Here is a 19,911-nt window from a genome sequence, read left to right as displayed (position 1 = left end):
GCTTTCTTATCCCTCAGGTAACTACGAGGTGTCGATCAAGTTCAACGACGAGCACATCCCAGAGAGCCCCTACTTGGTGCCCATCATCGCCCCTTCTGACGACGCCCGCAGACTCACTGTTATGAGCCTTCAGGTGAGACATAAGGAAACATCCAGATGCTTGACCACAGACTGACTGATTGGGCCTTGTTCTTCACCTGCCCTCCCCCTATCCTTCCCAAGGATCAGTGGCTACCCCCCCTTTTTTTTTTCCAGCCATAGAATAGGCCTTAGGATGTATGTGTCCCCTAAAACTCCTGGCCTTCGGGACCAGTGAGTACCAAGCTGGAAAAATCAGTTAGTTCTGCCTATGATCATAGAATCATTGCTTTCAAGTTGGCCAATCTCAGAAATCATTGAGTTCAGCTCCTTGATTTTACAGTTAAAGAGGCGGAGGTCCTGAGAGCCTAAGGGGAATATCCTATGGCCACATGGCTGGTCTAGACAGAGCAGAGGCAGCTCCTGAACTTGTCTCCATGACCCTTCATTGCCTCTAATGCTTCTATCATTTTCTGAGGGCTCCCCTCACAGCAGTCCTGCTCTCAAGTTTTATTAACTGAGACAGATTTTATTCATCAAGAAACTATATTAGCCCAGAGGTTTTCTGCTTGCCCCTGGGCACATGAGTTTAAGTTCAGATTCAAACTCAGTTTTTTGTTTTTTTTGTTTTTAATTTTTAAATTTGTTATTTTTTTGCTCTTTTTTTTTTTTTTTTTTTTTTTTTTTTTTTTTAAAGAAGGCATTTGTTATGCCTCTTGCTATGGGTCAAGCTCTGGGTTACAAATACAGAGAAGGAAGATGGTGCTAACAGCAGAGCCCCTTGGCTTCCAATTACAAGGCCTCCTTCTCTGGTGCCATTCTTGGTCTAGTTCTTTCAAGGACTGAGGACCCGTATATCCATATCTAACTCTAATAACTCTAAGCATCTTGGCTGCTGGGAGTGTAGACTGTCCATGACCCAGTTGCAGGGAAAGCCTTCAGGAACCAGGTAGAGTTGTGCTGAGCTGATCAGGGAGCCTCCCGGAGACAGTGAGGAATTTGTCACTTACTTGTTAGACAAGCCCTTTCCTGGGCTGGCTGACCAGTATTTGGACAGCTGACTCCAACTGGCCCAAGTGTTTCTTTGTGGAAATTAACCCTTGCCCCCCTGAGCTAAGGGGGAAAAGAATCTAGGTATCTCCTCTTGTCAGGAGGACATTGAACCAAAAGTCAGTCCCCAAAGAGTCTCTCTCCACTGATGGGCATTGCATTTTTATCTCGGGGCGCTCCTTGGGTCAGAACCAAAAGTCAGTCCCCAAAGTGTCTCTCTCCACTGATGGGCATTGCATTTTTATCTCGGGGCGCTCCTTGGGTCATTCTGGACCAAGGGAGAAAGAATGTAGAGCCCAAGCTTATGGGAGAACTTCATACCGAGGCTATTCTAATAGATTCATTTCTGAGCCTCTTGTCAACCAAGTCATGATAACTTGGCGAGAATCTTAATGAAAAATGACATTTTTTATCCTTGTTACTCCTGAAGCCTTGCCTCATTCTTGGCGCCCATTCCAACTTTGTATTTAATCTCTCACCCACAGTGAGGCGCGGTAGCGATTGATGATGAGGTTACTTGTAATTTGCCAAGATTTATTTGCTTCTCTAAGAACAGAGCCGGCTCTCGGCCCTGCCTCCCATCAGGAAGCGCCCCCCTCCTCCCGATCACCCAGAAGAAGAACAAGGCTTCAGATTAGTTATCGTGGTTTCGATGTTTTTCTTGTGTTTCATTTAAAGACTTCTTGACAGGAATTCCTGTCTCTGCCAGCCACCCAAGCCTTCAGAGGGAGATAAGGCCCTGACCTGCTCAGGACGCAGGAGATTGTCTCCCTGCGTCTCAAGCCTCTGGCCCCGTTATCTCCCTCTTCAGGTTTATGGGGCCAACAGACAGGTTGGTGGAACGTAAGTGGCTTGCCCTTCCCGGACAGCCTTGGCTAGAAGTATGTATTTGGGGTGGGCCGTCACTATGTGATGCCCCTTGGCCCGTTGGCCTGCTATATCCCGGGGAGATGGAAAGTTGGGGGAGTGTCTCAGTACTGGCCCACTTCTCCAACCTTCTGCTGAATGGGGCATCCAGCTGTATGGTAAATCTATGTGGGCAACCTCTGCTGTGAATTAGGAAAGGTGTCAGGGAGCCCAGAGCTGCGGGTGTGCTCCTTTGGCGACTTTTTTTAAAAATGTTAAATTTTGTTGAGAATAATCTCTCTTTCTTTGTGGTCCCTTGAGCTCATTGGTATCTACCAAGACAGAGCACAGGTCATCCACCTTCTCATCCTTTGTGATCTACCCAGTATACTAAAAGCTTTCCTTTGGGTCCTTGGGCGGGGGTGGGGGTGGGGGAACCTCCTTGGGATTTGTTATCAGGGCACATTTGGATAATAATAATCCTGAGTCCCTAATGGACCACAAGCCTTAGCATATTCTCCAGATCTGGAGAAGTTTCAAGTAATGGTCCTGTGCCTGAGGAATTTACCTAGAAACGTGTCTAGAGCATACTGATAACCCAACCCTATTGGGGTGACCTTTAAGTGATGGCTCTTCATTGACAAGAGCCAGTATTGGAAAGAAAAGGGATGTGGGGGCCTTGGAGACCAGAAAAGCTCTGGTTGTGGGTTAGGGAACCGTGTAAAGAGGGTGTCTGTGGTCAGCGGGCATGGGGGGGGGGGAAGTGCTATATCTGTGCTATGGGGGGGTATGGCCTAGCATACTAGCAACAACTCGCTTCTGGATCTCCGTGTTCCTAACGAATAGATAGAAAAAGACTAGTCAGATCCTGTTAAGGGAGGAACCAATCTGGCCCTCTAATCAGAGGCTCTGGGGTCGGATTCTGCTGCTGTGGCTTGTTATCTCTATCTTTGGGAATCCATTTAGCTCCTTTGAGCCTTCTCTTCCCAAGATGTTAAGTGATGGGGATTCACTCTCTGAATCCTCAGCTCTTCTGTCTGCAAAGTTGTGGTCTCATGGGCCAGATAAGGAAATGTCCCCCAAACTAGGGCAGAGAACATGGTGCTGCTTCCCTTGTCCTGAGGGCCACCCTTGGCAACGCTCCTCACTGAGATTTAAGGAAAGCTCTCCACCTTAGCTGGGGTTTAGTTGGCCTTCTGTGGGCTGTTGGGCCTGTGACCCGATCTTAGCCCCGCAGGGCATGTGCCAGCACAGAGCTTGGTCCTTTCCCCTCTGCCACAGCAGCCCCCTAACAAATTAAGGGCCTGAGTCCACAATCGGAGATAAAGCAGGGAGCCATCTCCTCCCCGGGAGGAGTCAGTTCTAACATTCCTGTCACTCTGTACCCTACCTGTGAGCTGAGCTCTCTCCCCCGGCATCAGCAGCTGTTGTATAAAACGGACACAGTCTGCTGTGGGGGAACCTGTGGCCTCGGTTTCCATTCGGAGTGCTCCAAATGACTCAGAGGAAACCCCCCAGAAAACTAACTTCTCTGGTGTCTTAAATACTCAGGAGTCTGGATTAAAAGTTAACCAGCCAGCGTCCTTTGCGATAAGGTTGAATGGGGCCAAAGGCAAGATCGATGCAAAAGTCCACAGCCCCTCGGGCGCCGTCGAGGAGTGCCACGTGTCCGAGCTGGAGCCAGGTAAGCCCAGTGGGCCTGGGACCTCCCTTCCCCAGAGCCAGAGCAAGGTTGTGTCAGCTGTATAGACTGGGGGTGCGGTGGGGAGCAAAAGGGCAGGCCCTTTGTCGCCGCTGACAGCGAGGCACATCTTGGGGCGGGAGCCAGCTCCCCAAAGGCCCATGGGTGCCCCGGTCCAGCTCCTACCTCTGTGCTTTGTCTGTGAAACTAAATAAATTAGTTTTTACTCAACTCTGAAGAGAGTAGAACAACCCTTGGAGAAAGGCTGGTCTGCGACCATTGTCCCGGGATGTTGACCTTGAGGAGGTCCTTCTCGGTACAGAGTTCTCCAGGTGTGGTTCCTTTGTTTCTGCTCTGGCCAACTGGAGTTATTAGCTGATGTCCAGAAATTGAACAGACGTGCCTCTCTGTCCCTTCATGCTCCCCTAGACTCTCCCTGTTTGCTGGGTCACTAATGACAAACCCTAATATCTGCCCAAGGCCTGGAGGTGGCCTTGGATGAGCTGTGCCGAGTCGAGACACAAACTCTGGTTCTCCTGATGGGGGCAGGCTCAGCACGGGATGGGGCAGCTGGCGGACGGGCACAACACCTGCCCACGTGGCCCTTTTCATCTTTTAGTCCCAGCAGTTCTTGGAAATGTCCATTAAAGAATCAGAGGTTCTGTAGTCTGCATAGAAATAGGAAGAAACTGATCAAGTTGTAGGCTTTTCAGAGTAATATTTCAGTATTAATATTTTAATTAAATATTTGTTAATCAATATTTAATATTTTAAATCCTTGGGTCCAAAGGGACAAACCTTGGAAGGAATGATGATCAGATTGAAATCTGAGAAGTGATTTAGAGTCTCCCCCATTTGGAATTGGAAGACCTAAATTCAAATTCTGCCCTCTGTATCTCTTGCTAAGTGAGTCACTTTTTCAGGCCCTCCTTGAATCTTGGTTAAGTTTTCCTGGATGACTTCTGAGATCCCTTCTAGTTCTTAATTTGGGATCTCTGCTCTTGGGGTTTTATTGGTTTAGGGAACCTCCCAGAGGAGGAAATTCCCTCTATCAATGCGAATTAGAATCCTGTTCTGCAGGATTCTCCAACAGATTAAGTAATCTGGCCAAGACTCCACAGTCAGTGCGTGTCAGAGGTGAGACTCGAATCCAGGACTTCCTGGCGCAGGGCCAGTTCTCTGACCACTAGGCCACACTCTCCTGATCCTCGGGTCACAGACCACAAAAGCAGACTCCAGAGAAATTAAGTCATTGACCAGTGTCTCCCACCTAGTTAAGCCTACGCCACATGAAGCACGCTCCTCATAAGCCAGAAGGGGCTGCCGCATGTTTTCATCTTCTTTTAACATTTCCCCTCACCTTGAAGACCCCTCCCTGCCAGGGAAGTACCCGGAGTCTGCTTCAGACGGCTTTGTTCTCTTTTGTCTTGATGTCCTATGTTGCTGTAAGAACTGGGATCTGGAAGCTCTCCCCCAAAGTAGTCCGGGGCAGGTCTAATCCTGAAGTTTTCCGCCCTGGGATGAGATACTGAAAAGCTGACTAGGCCATCTTTCCTTTAGGCTTCAGGACTTGGGAAGGAAGTTGTCAAGGCCTCTGAGCCTGATCTGGGTTTTTTCTTCCTGCTCTTCATTCACAGACAAGTACGCCGTGCGCTTCATTCCCCACGAGAACGGCATTCACACGATCGACGTCAAGTTCAACGGGAGCCACGTTGTTGGAAGCCCTTTTAAAGTTCGTGTCGGGGATCCAGGACAAGCGGGAAACCCGGCTCTCGTCTCTGCTTATGGAGCTGGCCTGGAAGGGGGGACCACAGGTAACTAACTGCCTCTGGAGATACCGGAGCCTTTAATTACTAACCCGGATCATTCCCGGTTACTTTGCCTAAGGATGATGGGAAATGCCTTTTTATTTACAAAAAAAGGCTTTATTAACACTGAACTTTGAACATTTGTATGGACGATCACATTCATTTAAGTAACCATTTGTGGTGAAATGAATTTCAGCTTAAAAGTCACAGCCCTTGTTCAGCTGCTCCGTAATTCTTTTTGTTGTTGTTGTTGCTGCTGAGGCATTTGGGGTTAAGTGACTTGCTCAGGGTCACACAGCCAGGAAGTGTTAAGTGTCTGAGACCGGATTTGAACTCAGGTCCTCCTGACTTCAGGGCTGGTGCTCTCTCCACTGCGCCCCCTGGCTATCCCCCAGCATTGTTTCTATATTGATATTTAAATATCAGTGGCAACCCCCACATAATGGGGGAGGGTCCTCACTAGCTGAGTGTAAAGCCCACCCAATTAGAACCGCTATTCTCTGAGGAGTTTCTGGGTTTTTAATGGATTTCCTAAGAAGCTGATTTTATCCGTTACTTCTGGGTTTTGGTCCTTTGACCTTGAGATCAGAGAATCCCAGATTTGGCTCTGGAATGGACCTTCGAGGCCCCCAAATCCAGTCCCCCCTTTTACAAGTGAGGTGAACAGATGGGATGTGATTCGTCTGGTAAATGTCGGGAGCGAGATGGAGCGTGGGCCTTCCTGGACCAGGCCAGGGCCTGCGGGGCTCCAGTCACTGGCTGCCTGGAGAAAGGGGAAGCAGAAAGGAGGCTGCTGGGTTTCTGGCTGGGTGAGCCCATTCCCTCTGTGGGACAGAGAATACTGCGGGCACTGTGTACCTCCAGTGGGCGGGAAGAATGGGCTTTGCAAACTGGGAGCGGCTCTGTGAATGTGAGTCCCTGTTCCTTTTAGAGATGGGGTTGGGTATCAGTGACAAGCTCCCTGTGAGAGTGCGGGCTTCTGTCCTGGAGGAGGGAGAAGGCTTGGGCCCGGAGGCCATTGCTGGGGGGCCTTGTGCGGACGGGGGCCGGTCCTGGATCTCCTGGACAGTTCAGCTTTGTTTCTGCCGAACGCCGGGGAAGGGGAAGTCGTCCAAGACAGGTGGGGTGCACATCGTGCTGGGCTTTCAGCCGCAGGGGACCAAGGCGGGGGGTATGTGTTGCCTCTGGGAGGTCTGGCCCAATATAGAGAACCAGGCTGCCACCAGAGCTCTCTGGGATCAGCCCACCCGGTCGCAGGTCCTCTCAGCAGTGGAAAGAGGAGAACTCTGTCCAGAGAATTGGGAGCAGAAAGAGTTGCTGCAGCCCCGCCTGACCCCCCACTTTAGCCCTGACCTGCTGGAACAAGGCCTTATTGAGCGCTCCCAGAAGGCAATCCCTCATGTGGGGCAAGGCCAGTGGAGAGCCGGGCCCGCTTGTCTCTGCCCTCTGCTCCCTTCTGAGTGCACGGCTGGTTTGGGCCTGGGCCCAGGATAACCCAGGCGGGGTCTCCATCAGGCTGCTGCTCTGCAGCCTGGGCCAGCCCGATGGCTCTGAGCCCTGCCAGGCTGTGCCCACTGCGCCTCGCCCGCTGCCACCCTGCCTCCTGAATGCTGCTTTCTCCTGCTTCCTGCTCTTGCCGGGGCTAAGGTTTCAGTCTGAGCTTGGGGAGGGGGTGCAGGGAAGGAACCTAGTCTGCAAGGTGGGGAACCCCACAGGGGGGTAAATAGCCCCCAGGTCAGGGGGGGCTTCTCCAGTGTCCTTTGCTCCCTTCCTGGGTCTTTTCCAGATGCCTGGTCTGAGCCAACTCAGCCGGGCTGCGGACCCAGAGGAAGGTCTCTGTCCTGCAGCTCGGAGGCCCGGGTGCTTCCTGCCGGGCCAGTGTTGGGGCTCCAGGTGGAGGCCATCTGGGAGAGTGACAAGCAGGATGGACGCCCCTTCTCTGGTCTCAGCCTGCCCCTCCCCCGCCACATCCCATCTTAGCCCATCTTGTTTCTGGAGCATCAGCAGGCCCCATTGTTAGAGAAGCTGGTTCCGTGGCCTTTTTGAGCTGGCTGTCCCGGCTATCCCAGGAGACCCTGGCGGTGGTTGCCCCCCCCCACCCCCAAAGGGAGGGCAGGTGGGGTGGATATAACGGGCCCATCAGTGGCTTCGGGGGCCTCAAGGCCTGGCTCTGGGCTGTTGTCTATAAAGTGGGCCCAATAGCACTTGTATCGCCTGCCCCCCGGTGGGGAGAAGGTTTGGGGTGACTTCTGCCATTGTATGGGATTCCCCTCTGTCCATGTGTCGGGGGAACCTGTGGTGAAGAGACCCTTTCCCATAACTAAAGTCAGCCCCTGCTTTGTACCCTCACACCTCAGCCAGGGACCAGGCCAGGCTTCCAGAGCTCCCCCGACAGCCTGGGGTCCCAGAGCTGAGCTGGGCTGCAGGGGGGCCTTGAACCCTGACCTTGCTAACTCTGCAGCCAGCTCCCTGTGGTCAGCAGAAGAATTTCTCAGGCCATCTGAGCCTCGGTCTACTCATCTGTAAAATAGGATGGTTGGGCCCAATGGCTGAGTTCTCTTCCAGCCCTGGACCTATGTAACTCATGTTGCTTGATCTCCCTCTGCTCATTCATCAATGAGAGGCCGGACTGGTCACTTCTGGCCCTTCAGCTAGAGTCCCCTGGCTCTGTCATTGCCCTGTGAGTTAGAGTACTGTGGAAACGGGCCAGCTCCAGGCTCCCTCATGGTCGTAACAGTAGAGACTTCTGGCTCCAGGGGAAGCCCCGTCCTGGCTGTCTGCTTGTTTGAAGGGAGGAAGGTTGAGTTACAATCCATTTTACTGCTGGGGAGACTGAGGTGCAGAGACCACCATAATGTTTCGCAGCATCAGAACCAGTCTGGGACAAAGCAGAGTGTCAGAGTTGAGGGACCTCGGTAACCCTTAAGTGCTTTGGTAGGAGTCCTCTGCCCACTTCTCTGATCAGAATTGGGTGGGACCTCCACGTTCCCAAACTGCTTTCTGTCCCACCCCCTCACTGCTCTCCTCATCTGCCCTGAGACTGTCCTTCCTCTTGTGCCCGTGTTTCCCCCAAGCCCTGTCCAAGCTGACCATCCCCTGTGGCTCCCCTGGACGTGCTCCAGCTTATCGTCTCCCTTCCCATAGTACGGCGCCCAGAACTGAACCCAATCCTCCCGGCGCGGGCCGGCTGGGGCTGACGGCCTCCCTCCTCTGGGACACAGGGCCTGAGGCCTTATCTCGGCTCTGTTGGCTGACCTGGTGAGCCCACAGTGCCTCAGACAGCCCACATGGTTTTTTGGGTTACCCCGCCTAGCCCCACCTCTCCCGATTGCTCCTGCCTCCCCTAAACTCTTAGTAGAGAAGCAGCCTCGGTGGACTCCTGTGGGTTCTCAGATTTGTGACGTTTGGCCCTGAATTCAGGCAAGATTTTGGGCGGACAGAGCTTGGGACAGTGGGAGAAGGTGGGGGGGGAGTGGGAGAGGTGCAGTCTTTTATCATTTAGGCAGCAGGTCTAGGCTCTGTGGCTCCTGCACCCTGTGGTTTTTTGAGGGAGATTTGGAGGTCCACTCCCTTCTTCTTCCCTCCCCCCCCCCAACACCCCAGAACGGACTGAATTTAGTAACTGTGACAAGACCAGATCGAGCGGACGGGGCGGGGAGTTGGGACCCCAGATGCTGGGGGAGCTGCTGGAGGCTTGGGGGAACATCTGGATTGTGTCTGGAGATTGCTGATCGCAGCTCCTTTGTTTTAGTGACGGCCAAAAGTAATTCGTTTCCTGGAGTCGTGGCTATAATTAAACCAAAAACACTGTTTTCAGCAGCTGGGTCCATTCTTTTTTTTTGATCCCAGATAAACCCCAGATCCCAGAAACAGGTTGAGTTTTTGCTTATTTATCTCTTCCTGGGTCAGGTAACTCCCCTTGGAGGCCCAGCCCTCATTTGGGACCAGGCATGGATGCTATTCAGAAATGCGCCCAGAGGACTTTTCAGTTCTGATTGTGCTACTTACCATCAGCTTGACAGTGCCTTTGACCTCAGTTTCCCCATCTGTAAAAAAGAGAGGAGCTAGACAAAAGGCTTCTAAGGTCCATTCCAGCTCTGAAGCAGCTACAGTCCTCCAAGTCTAAAGGTGGCGGCTGGCTGTTGGTGTGGACCACAGAAGCCGACTTGATTAAACACAGGAAGGTGACGGCAGATTTCTTTCTTGTTGGCAAAAACCACTTGGGGAACTGACTAAGGAGCATCTCTGACCATTAATTAGACAGAGTTGGGAAATGATGGGGAGTCCTCGGCCAAAAAGCCTCAGGGCCGAGCTTTGAAGGTGAAGTCGACTTCCTGGGTCAGGGCAGGTTCCAAATCCTGTTTTCTGTTAGACCACTTTCCTTGAGTAAAGGCTAACTGAAGATTTTCCTTTCAGGCGTCCAATCGGAGTTTTTCATCAATACCACCAGAGCTGGCCCCGGGACACTGTCTGTTACAATTGAGGGACCGTCCAAAGTCAAAATGGACTGCCAGGAGACTCCAGAAGGTTACAAAGTCATGTATACACCAATGGCTCCTGGGAATTATCTGATCGGTGTGAAATATGGCGGACCCAACCACATCGTTGGCAGCCCTTTCAAGGCCAAGGTGACAGGTAAAGGTGGGGCTTCCTCAGGGGTGTGTGGCTGGCTATAGAAGCAGCTGATTCTGTTGGGCCCTCAGGCCTGAATTGGTGCTGAAAACCCAGCCTGGGGTGGACATGAGCCCCGTCATCACTGGCCCAGAAAATCTGTTCTCCAGATGTGACCTTGCTCTTAGCATTGGCCCAAAAAAACCCCAAAACCCAACCACCCCCAGATTATCGGGATCCAGGAGTCCTGACTTCTGGCTGGGGGGACTGGCGCTCTGACAGCCCCTGCCAGTGATTTTTAGCCAGTGACAGATTGCCATGTCTGGTTCTCCAGGTCAACGTCTCGTTAGCCCGGGCTCTGCCAATGAGACGTCTTCCATCCTGGTTGAGTCAGTGACCAGATCCTCCACAGAAACCTGCTATAGCGCTGTCCCCAAAGCTTCTTCGGATGCCAGCAAAGTGACTTCAAAGGGAGCAGGGCTCGTGAAAGCTTTCGTGGGCCAGAAGAGCAGCTTCGTGGTCGACTGCAGCAAGGCGGGTAAGTGAAGGCCCTGAAGGTTTGGGGGGCCGGGGGAGCTGGAGCCCGCCTGTCCAAAATCAAGCCACTGAACCCCCGACCCTAGAAAAATATGCTGGGCAGGAGCAAGAAGGGCAGAGCGCATTTTCTGTTAACATCATCATTATCAATTATCCCATTGTTGTAATTCTTGTGTCTATTGTTCTCTGCTCACTTCTATCTGCATCAGTTCAAAGAGCTTTTTCCAGGCTTGATCATCTATTACTGCACGGAAATAGTCCAGTTCATCCACGTGCCTCAATGGGTTTAGCCATTCCCCTGTTGATGGACAGCTACTTTGTTTCTAATTCTTAGTTATCACAAAATTGCTACTGTCAATATTTTCGAATATATGTGGACTTAAAAATGGCTCCCTTGGGATACAAGTGCAGTGATGGAATCTCTGGTTTAAAGGGGTTATGGACAAAATTTTACTCCCTTTATTTGCATCATTCTAAATTGCTTTCCAAAGTGGTTTCACAGTTCCACCCATAACATATTATTGTGCTTGTTGTTTCTTAAATCTTTCAATATACCATGGTCTTTTTTTAAAATCATTTTTGCTAATTTCGTTCTTTTGATTTGCAATTTTTTTATTATTAGTAATCTCTTTCATGAGGCTGTGAGTACTCTGAAGTTCTTTTTAAAATTATTTGCTTGCTGGTTTTTTCTCATTTTTTTCCCCCTTTTTTGATCTGATTTTTCTTGTACCATTTTGTCCATGCGTGAGTACAGTTTTGTCTATCCTTGTCCCACATATTGCCTCTGTTGTCTTCTTGGGAGTTCGTAGGGTCTACTTTTCTCATATTTTAGTTTTAATGTTATTATTATGGCAGGATATTTTTGTTTATTCAGCTTTTCACCAGCTTTTAGCATTTAAGTTTTTTTCAGATTTGTGTCTTTTTATATTAGCGCTATGATTCTTTGATTCCTGGTCTAAAGGTGGGGCACAGGGGCCCCCAGAACCATAAAAATATCAATATTTTGAAGAAACTGACGGCTATGGGGAGTGAGTTCACTGTGCATATGCAGCTGTGATTCGCTGAATAAATAAGGGACATAACTCAATATATTCATTGACCTCTCAGCCTACTCCCTTTCCAAAAAAATTTTTCCTTGTGGCTGGGTTCCAAGCTCAGGGCTATTATCTTCCTTTTGCTATCTGTATATATTTGTTATCTTGTGAAATGTTCCTTGAGGGCCAGTTTATGGTGAATTTCTCTTTCAATTACTGTCTCATCTTTTTTTTTTTTTAACCTATATAATAAGAGCTTTCATAAACGGCCTAAGGGAAGCTCTCTCACCTGTCTGAGCACTTTATTGTCTCCTGTGACTCAGTTTAGTTGTGGGTGTGCTGCACTAAGCCATTCCCTGTCATGTATTGGGTCTTTCCAGTCATCCCATAATCAAAGTTCATTCCAGTCATCTCTTCTTGTTCCCCCATTGGCTCCACCCTCTCCCTTATTACTTCTTGAGAAAGGTAAGGATCCAAATAACCTATTTGCTTTTCAACCCTCCAATTGATCCGCCATCTCATAGAGGCCGGAAGCAGGTCCCAGGCAGCCTATTCTGTTTAAACCACTGCCTTTAGCTTTACCTTGGGGGCAGTTATTCTGATTGGTTTCTCTCTAAAAGGTTCTTCCTAGCTTTAAGAATTTCTGAAATTTGTGCTGATTTAAATGATAGCCTTATTTTTCAGTAGAATATTCTAGATTTAGTTAGGGAGCTGAAGCAGAATTTTTCATGTACCATATTCCAGAACTTACTGTTGTTTCTGATCTTGAATGAAAATCCAGTGTGTTTTCATTTGTATTGTGGTTTGAACTGCTTGTAGTCGTCCCTCAGTCATAAGTTTTGACAACACTATATCTGGGGGAATTGAATATGATCTTCACCCGTTAGTGTCCTGTGGATGCTGTAGTTATAAATTCTGTCCCATAGCTCTAGAAAATTTTTTTGTTCTCCCGAAATAAGGGGGGCAAGAATCCCTTCTCTGGTTACATTTTTAATGGAGTCCAATAATTCTTGGCTTGTCTCTGAGTTTCTAGTTTCTGCTTCTTTCACTTTTGCTTTTGTAAATTTATCAAATTTTTTTCTGGTCACAGTAGTATATCTGTGTATCTTTCTTTATCTCTCCTTCCTTCCATAGCAGTACCTCTAGGAAAGGCAGTCTCTCCTCTTTTTAGTCACTTTTCTCAGCCCAGGTAACCCAGCTTTCAGATTCCATGCTCAACTGAAACTAGTCTGACAGATTTTTAAATGCTGAATTTGATGACTACATCTCTCCCAACCCTTTTTTTCCAACTTTATTGACAACCCAACTGAAACTTTTGATGTGGTCTGACCAACTCCTCCTCCTGAGTGGTCTTTCTCTTACTCTCTTCCCTTGGAGAGTTTTCTTACTCATCATCTCTTTAAGGCATCCAAATGGCACAGTATATAGAGTCAGGAACAGCTGAGTGACTTCAAATCTAGCTTCAGACATATAAGAGCTATGTTTCTAGGAAAATCATTAACTCATTAATCCTGTTTGCCTCAGTTTCCTTTTCTGTAAAATGAGCTGGAGAAGAAAATGGCAACACTCTTTAGTATCTCTGCCAAGAAAGTCCTGAATTGGGGTTATAAATAGTCCAACAGGTGTTACCTTCCAGTATTCAGATACTGGGCTACCTTTTGAATTTTTTCTCTAAAGTATTATTACCCTTTCATGTACTTTCAGATTACCTTTCCTTTTATTTCCTATAGTATTTTATTTTCCAAATACATGTAAAAGAGAAGTTTTCAACATTTTTGCAAAATGTTCTAAATTTTTTTCCCTCTGTCCCCCACTCTCCAAAACAGCAAGTTCTCTGATAAAGGTTAAATACATGCAACTAGATTACCTTTCAAAATGATTTCATCAGCAACAATTGAGTATTCCAGTTTTCTTGCACCCCACCAAGATTATTATTATTATTATATTATTATCATTGCATATTTTATGCATACCTACCACTTTAAATTCCACTGTGACTTAACCTTGATTCTTTTGTATTTTAGGTTCCAATATGTTACTGAATGGTGTCCATGGCCCGACCACACCTTGTGAAGAAGTGGTCTATGAAACATGTAGGAAACCAGCAGTATAATGTGACTTATGTTGTCAAGGAGAAGGGGGATTATGTTTTGGCTGTCAAGTGGGGTGAGGAGCACATTCCGGGAAGTCCCTTCCATATCACAGTACCTTAAAGCAGGTCCTAAAATGAAATGCCTTGTTTGTAATGTTGATTTTTATACAGAGTTTATGGGCCTTTCGTGGAAACGAAACGTAGTCTCTAAATATGCAGCTCATACTTAAGTACGTCCAGAAGTAAATGCTAAACTTTTTATTCCTTTAAGAGACTTCTCAAACTCTCAAAGCTTAGAAATTTCAAATGTTATTAATGTACATCTCTGTGCACTCAATTCCAATGATACCTCTCAGTCCTGCCCTTCACAACCAACCTTTGAAGATCATGTGTGTGAAGGGGCCCGCACACTGATCTCACTGCAATCATTCAAGGAAACGGACATGAACCCAAACTGGAATTTCTTTTTTTTTTTTTTAAAGTGAGATTGGGGACCCTGAAACTACTGGTTTTCTCTTGGACTGTTATAGATCATGTTTACCAAGGGGAAGGTGTTTTTGTTTTTTCTAATGAAAAGGAAATGGGGTTGAAAACTTGGTACACATATGAGATTAATCAATTTTGGTGCCTAATGGGATGAAAAGGGCCGCTAAGGTATTTACCCCTGTTTTAACACTAACACTTTCTAGCCCGCTCCCTGAGGCTCTTCTCTTATGTTCTTTGACAAGTCTGTTAAGTTATTAACAGACCAGATAGGCCCCTTTTGGCTTTCCCATGTCTTTGCTACTTCCTCCTGGAGTCCCAACTGTTGTGTTTACCTTTAGGTTCCATTGATCAGTGGGAAGATACTACAGGCTCTGGCAGCAGCCTCTTTGCCAAAGGTTACTCTCTATCCCAACCCAAGAGCCTTCTTTTTTTTTTTTTTTTTTTGTTGCACATATTCGGCTTGTATTGTGGTGATTACTTAACTTTTGTCAAACTCCAAATTGCAGCCGAGTGTGAAGACTCAGACTCTGAGGCTTGTGACTGCAGAGAGTACTCTGTTCTAAAACAGGAACCCTTTTTTTTGGGGGGGGGTTCATTTTTGTTGTGGTTCTTAGTAACAGGTAGTAAGGAATTGAACTTTCTGTGAAGAACTCAACAGTCCAGTGTTAAAGGAGGGACAATGACTTCATCATGCTGCTGGTCAAAAACTGGCTGTGGAATTCTTGGTCCAGGATGATCCGCCTTCCCCGGGACCACTTTTGCAATATTTCATCCCATTCCTGTGAAAAACTTGAGACCCAAATCCCAGATTCCCTTCCTGGTCCCCCAACCTTTAGGGGATGATTGGATACCAATTTTCTTTTAACTTTGGCCACCTGGTAAACTTTCTGATGAGTTTCAACGTTTGGGGAAAATGCCCTGTGGAAGAAGGTGCTCCTGTAGGACAGACCCTGAGGCACGATACCTTATCTCTCCGACTAGGGCTCTGTCATCACCAGGATGGGTTGGCTGGGAACATGGCTCCAGGTGAAAGCCCAGGGTGCCCCATTGCTTTTATTTGTGTACCGTGCCTTAATGTGAAATTCTCACAACTTTGTAAACTAGCAAATGGAAGAGGAACTGGCACCAAATGCAGGATTGTAAAATTATATCTTATAACTTATTAAAATAAAATCTTTGCTCCCTAAAATTCAACTGCTGATGTGTTTTGTCTTTGAAGAAATCGTTCAAATGGTTGGATATCACTCGGAAAACTGCAGGACCTCCAGCCGGGGGCCCTTCTTTACTTGAAATGTCTAGAGGCCAGGGTTGGGGAGAGCAGGAGGAGGTGAAGCTCCAGATAAATCGGCTCTGTTATCTTGACCACGTGGGAGAGCAAAACTTCCTCCCAACACCCAGATGTGGTCTTTGTTTCTGTAGATCACAGATCTTTAGCCACAGGGGACCTCAGAGGCCATCACGTCCAATCTCTTTTTAGAGATGAGAAAACCAAAGCTCAGAAAAATATCTAGTGGACACCACACAGTGTCAGAAGTGGGGTTTGAATCTGGTCCTCGGGTTCCAGCCGTCTTCATGTTTCAGATGAGGAAACAGGCCTGGGGAATTAAATGAGTCATGTGTGAAGAGGCAGATCTGAATCCCAGGGATTTGGATCTGGGACCATAGGTTTCCTGAGCCTGAACATTTTCTGGCTTGCCAATAGTATTACATGCTCTGTGCTTAGGGATCCCAAGGCAGAATCAGTGCCTGCTCTCAAGGAGCTCACCAGCATTGTGTATGTGTATACCAGCTCTGGACGGAGGAGATGGAAGGCAGGAACAGGGGCCCCTTCGCTACGTGGCTTCCAAAGTACCAGGATTCATAAGGATGTCACATGCGAAATGTGGTCGTGTTTCAGCATAGAGATAGAGGAATGGAAGGGGGCTGAGCTCAGGAGGAGTTTGGCTTTAGATACTTCATAGCTGAGTGAGTCCCTGAATCTCTAGCTCAGCTTCCCTATCTGCGAAATGGGGAGAATAATACCTCCCTGAGACGGTATTTGTAAAATGCCGCATGCACAGTAGGTGCTTTGTCTCTAAAGGCTTGTTCCTTTTCCTTCTCTCTGTGCCCAAAGTGCCTTTTCCTCCTCACTTCCCTTGGGAAGGCCTTCCTGAAAGCTTTACTGTGAATTGGGCCTGGGAGCCCTGGGTTTAGGAAGTGAAATCAGGAGGGTCAGGTGGAGGCAGGAACAGGGAGTGGAAACTAGGAGACTGGAGCATTTGTGCCATCAGATCCTGGGTCAGTACAAACTGCCCCAGGTGCCTGGCCAGCTGGAGCTGAAGGTCCTCATGCTAAGTACCCACTTCTACCAACAGTCAGCTTCCTCCCCCCACAGAACCCTGGGTGGAGTAAAGAAAAGCAGATCCCCATGTTTGGGGTCCAAAGCTCTGCTAATTGTTCAATCCTTTAGTATCTCTCCGGAGCTCACGCTGTGGACTATGGGTGACAGCGAAGCAGGAAATCACACTTTGAGGGAGGGAGAAACCTTCCTTCCAAGATGGTGACTGTGGGGGAGGAGGTGTGAGCCTGGGATTCAAAGCCAGGGGAAATGCTTCTCCTGAGTGTGGCCTTTGTATGAACCTTCCTGAGGCTTCTTGGTGGCTGCTTGAGGTTGGTAAAGGCTGCGATTGGGATTGATTGAGCCTCTGAGAACCGAGATAAAAGCTCAAGAGCCCCGAGATGCTCTACCCTTGCCTGGCAGGCACATAGTAGGTGCTATATGAATGTGAGTAATTGTTAGTGTTAGTTGGGATCAGAAATTTAGGAGTTTTGCCTCGAACACTAGGGGACAAGTCACTTTTTCAGCCTTGATTTCAATTGTAAAATGGGGTTAATAATAACCTCAAGTAAGATAATATAAAGTGTCCTGTTAAACTTTGAAAGCTCCATCTGGCCCCAGCCCTGCTTTCCTGTCCCATCACTCTTTGCTTCCCAGGTGCTGCAGCCAAACCCACCCCTTCCTGGCCTTTGTCCATCCCTCATCCCTGAAGTGCGTTTCCTCTTTCCCTTCACCGGATAGAGAATGCTTTTTAGGAAGCAGGATCCCCTCCCCTTCTCCAAACTACCTCCATTGGTTTTGTATGCATACTGTATGTGGTGCTTCCCCTGGAGAATGTAAGCTCAAGGACAGACTTCCTTTGCCCCCTTTTTAGCTTCTGTTCCCTAGCTCTGATATGGAGTAGATGCTTAATAAAGGTTTGGTGATGGAGGTGGAAGGGGGCCTTAGGCCTTCTAATTCCATCCCTTTTATTTTCCCGAAGAGGGGAAGGATTTGAACTCGGGTCCTGTGACTGAAGAAACTGTTCTTTCCCTTGTACCATACTGATTCCCAACTGCATGGGCCTTCTCCAGGGTGCTGCACCCCTACTTGAGCCTTCATTTCCAAGAGCTACCAAGTGCCCCAGATGAGCTCCCCACCTGATGGGGGTTGGTCACTTATTTATCCATCAATAGGAAGGACCTTGGAGCCGGGAGGGGGGCACCTTGACCTAATTACTCTGGGTTGCTAGGGGAGCTGACAGATGTTGATATAAACAGTCCTGGAAGAGGAGGAAGCGGCACCTCTGAAACCTGAGCCTGGAGCCAGAGGCAAATGCCAGGTGCTTTCCTGTTCTGCCCAACTTCTTTTGCTCCCTTTCCCATAAGCCCTCCCTCGTGGACGGCATCCTCAGCTTGGCCTGTTGGCATTTTGTGGGCCTTGGCACAGGCACTGCTGAGGTTGTTGACCAGAGAGCGCTGGTCGGTTGTTTTGAATGTTCCCCCTCTAGGGAATGGTCATTGTTCCCTAAGGAACAGGCTACTGTTCTTCCAGAGGAAGCTGAAGTCAAACATTGCTGCTATTCTCGGGTCATTTTGGGGAGACCAAAGTGGGGCGGGATGGGAGAAAGGGAGCAAAAAAAAAAAAAAAAAAAAAAAAAAAAAGTCAGGCTGTTTTTAATCAACTCCCAATCAAATTTTGGAGAATATGACCAAGAAAGGCTCTTATTAATTGCATTCAGTAAAAGTTGAAAGAGAGCAAGAGCTTTTCCCCAACAATGCCTGGTATTATCACTGACGTGATAACTGAGTAATTGTCACCAGCTGCAGCCTGCACTCTGGGGGAGCACCTGGCACCTGCCTCCCTTCCCCCCCTTTCCTATCTCTGAGGGTCTTCTCGACAAACTGGTTCTATTGCCGAGGGCAACTCTCCAGCGGCCTCCCTGTCTGTACAGAGAATATCTGAACCTCATTAGACTCACTCAGGGAAGCAGAGAGCCCTTTTCAGGGAACAAAATACCATCAATCTTGTCCCAAATCTCTCAGCCTGTCCCAATAGAATGATTGATTTCAATGTAACCCCATTTATTAAGAATCAACTAGGGGCTTGATTTGGGGTTCTTATCCTGAACTTGTCTGTGAACTATTAAAAAAAAAAACTTTTATAATTATCTCAGTATAATTCATTTTCTTGAGTAAACCTATGTAACTTAATTTATGCACTTAAATACATTGTTCTGAGCAGACACCCTCGGGCTTCATCAGACTGCCCAAGGGGTAAGTACCTCTGACAAAAGGTTCAGAACCTCTGCCAGTGGCCAGTGCTGGGGAGAAATTATGCTTACGCAGGTAGTAAATATGAAATGCATACTAATTCATCATTTGGGGACAGGAAGAAGTTCCATCTTCTGGAGGTGTCCATTGCTCATGTCAGAGTGTTGCCTGAGTTTAGCCTAGAAGAGATCGAGGAGGTTTAAAAAAAAAAAAAAAAAGAGGGCATTCAGGCATGAGGTACAGCCTGGGCAAAGGCACACAAGGATTGTCCAGCCATCAAGTTAGAGAGTTTCTGTGTCAGGGCAGATTCCTTGTGCACAACATATTCTGTCTAGGAACTAGCTCCACTGAGTCTCTGGATTCCACTGGGATTTTTCTCCCACCTTTTTTGTGTGACCTTATAAAAACCCCTTCCATTTGCCTCAGTTTCCTTATCTGTAAAATGGCTCAACATGTTCCTTCCAGATGGATGTCTATGACTCCAAGGTTTTACCACCCTTCTCCTGCTTCTTGACAAAGCCAGACTCAGATGCCTCTATAGTCCCTGCGGACTCTGATCCTGGGATCCCAGAATGCTCCCTTTAGCCAAGCTGAGGGGCTCCCAGATTCTCTCCTGCCAGTCTCCTCACCTCAGGTCACTTTCCCCAGGACTGTACCGCCATTGTTCTCTCCCTGTGGCCTTCTGAGCCCCGTGTTCTCATTCTCCAGGCCTCCACCTTTTGAGCCTTGCCTGGGAAGTCTCAGGCTGAACAAAGCTTCCCTTGCTAGAGAAGGAGAAAAGGGGGATGAGAAGGAGATACGGGAGAAGGGAAAAAGCGGAGAAATGTTTGCTAGAGGGACACTGGGGTGTCTTTGGAATTAAAGCCTCAGCTTGGGTCACCCTTAGGGTGAGACCCAATCCGTCCTGCCCTTGCCCAGCTAGAGAAATCTGAACCTGCTGTTGGTTATTTGGATTCCTTGATGGAGAAGGGCTCTAATGGAGTGCCATAGAAGACAAAAAATAATCCCATTCTCAAAAAGCTTACATCCTGCTGAATCTGGGTAACCGTGGTATTTATGTAATGCTTCAATAGAAAACACTTGCTGTATATTAGTTCATTTGATCCTCCAGAGGTTGGT

General features: G+C 48.1%; 1 protein-coding gene across 1 annotated transcript in view; it reads left to right on the top strand.

Annotated features, from left to right (window-relative positions):
- Window positions 1–13,877, top strand: part of FLNB (filamin B) — a 131,244-nt gene extending 117,367 nt beyond the window's left edge. The window contains 7 exon segments of the mRNA XM_074284281.1: window positions 18–133; window positions 3,526–3,658; window positions 5,293–5,469; window positions 9,880–10,098; window positions 10,409–10,612; window positions 13,670–13,725; window positions 13,727–13,877. Of these exon segments, the coding sequence (XP_074140382.1) occupies window positions 18–133; window positions 3,526–3,658; window positions 5,293–5,469; window positions 9,880–10,098; window positions 10,409–10,612; window positions 13,670–13,725; window positions 13,727–13,858 (1,037 nt within the window). The 3' untranslated portion in view covers window positions 13,859–13,877.
- Window positions 13,878–19,911: the final 6,034 nt, after the last annotated feature.

Source organism: Sminthopsis crassicaudata, chromosome 1, assembly GCF_048593235.1.
Source record: "Sminthopsis crassicaudata isolate SCR6 chromosome 1, ASM4859323v1, whole genome shotgun sequence".
Lineage (NCBI taxonomy): Eukaryota > Metazoa > Chordata > Mammalia > Dasyuromorphia > Dasyuridae > Sminthopsis > Sminthopsis crassicaudata.
This window is presented reverse-complemented; position numbering and strand designations above follow the sequence as displayed.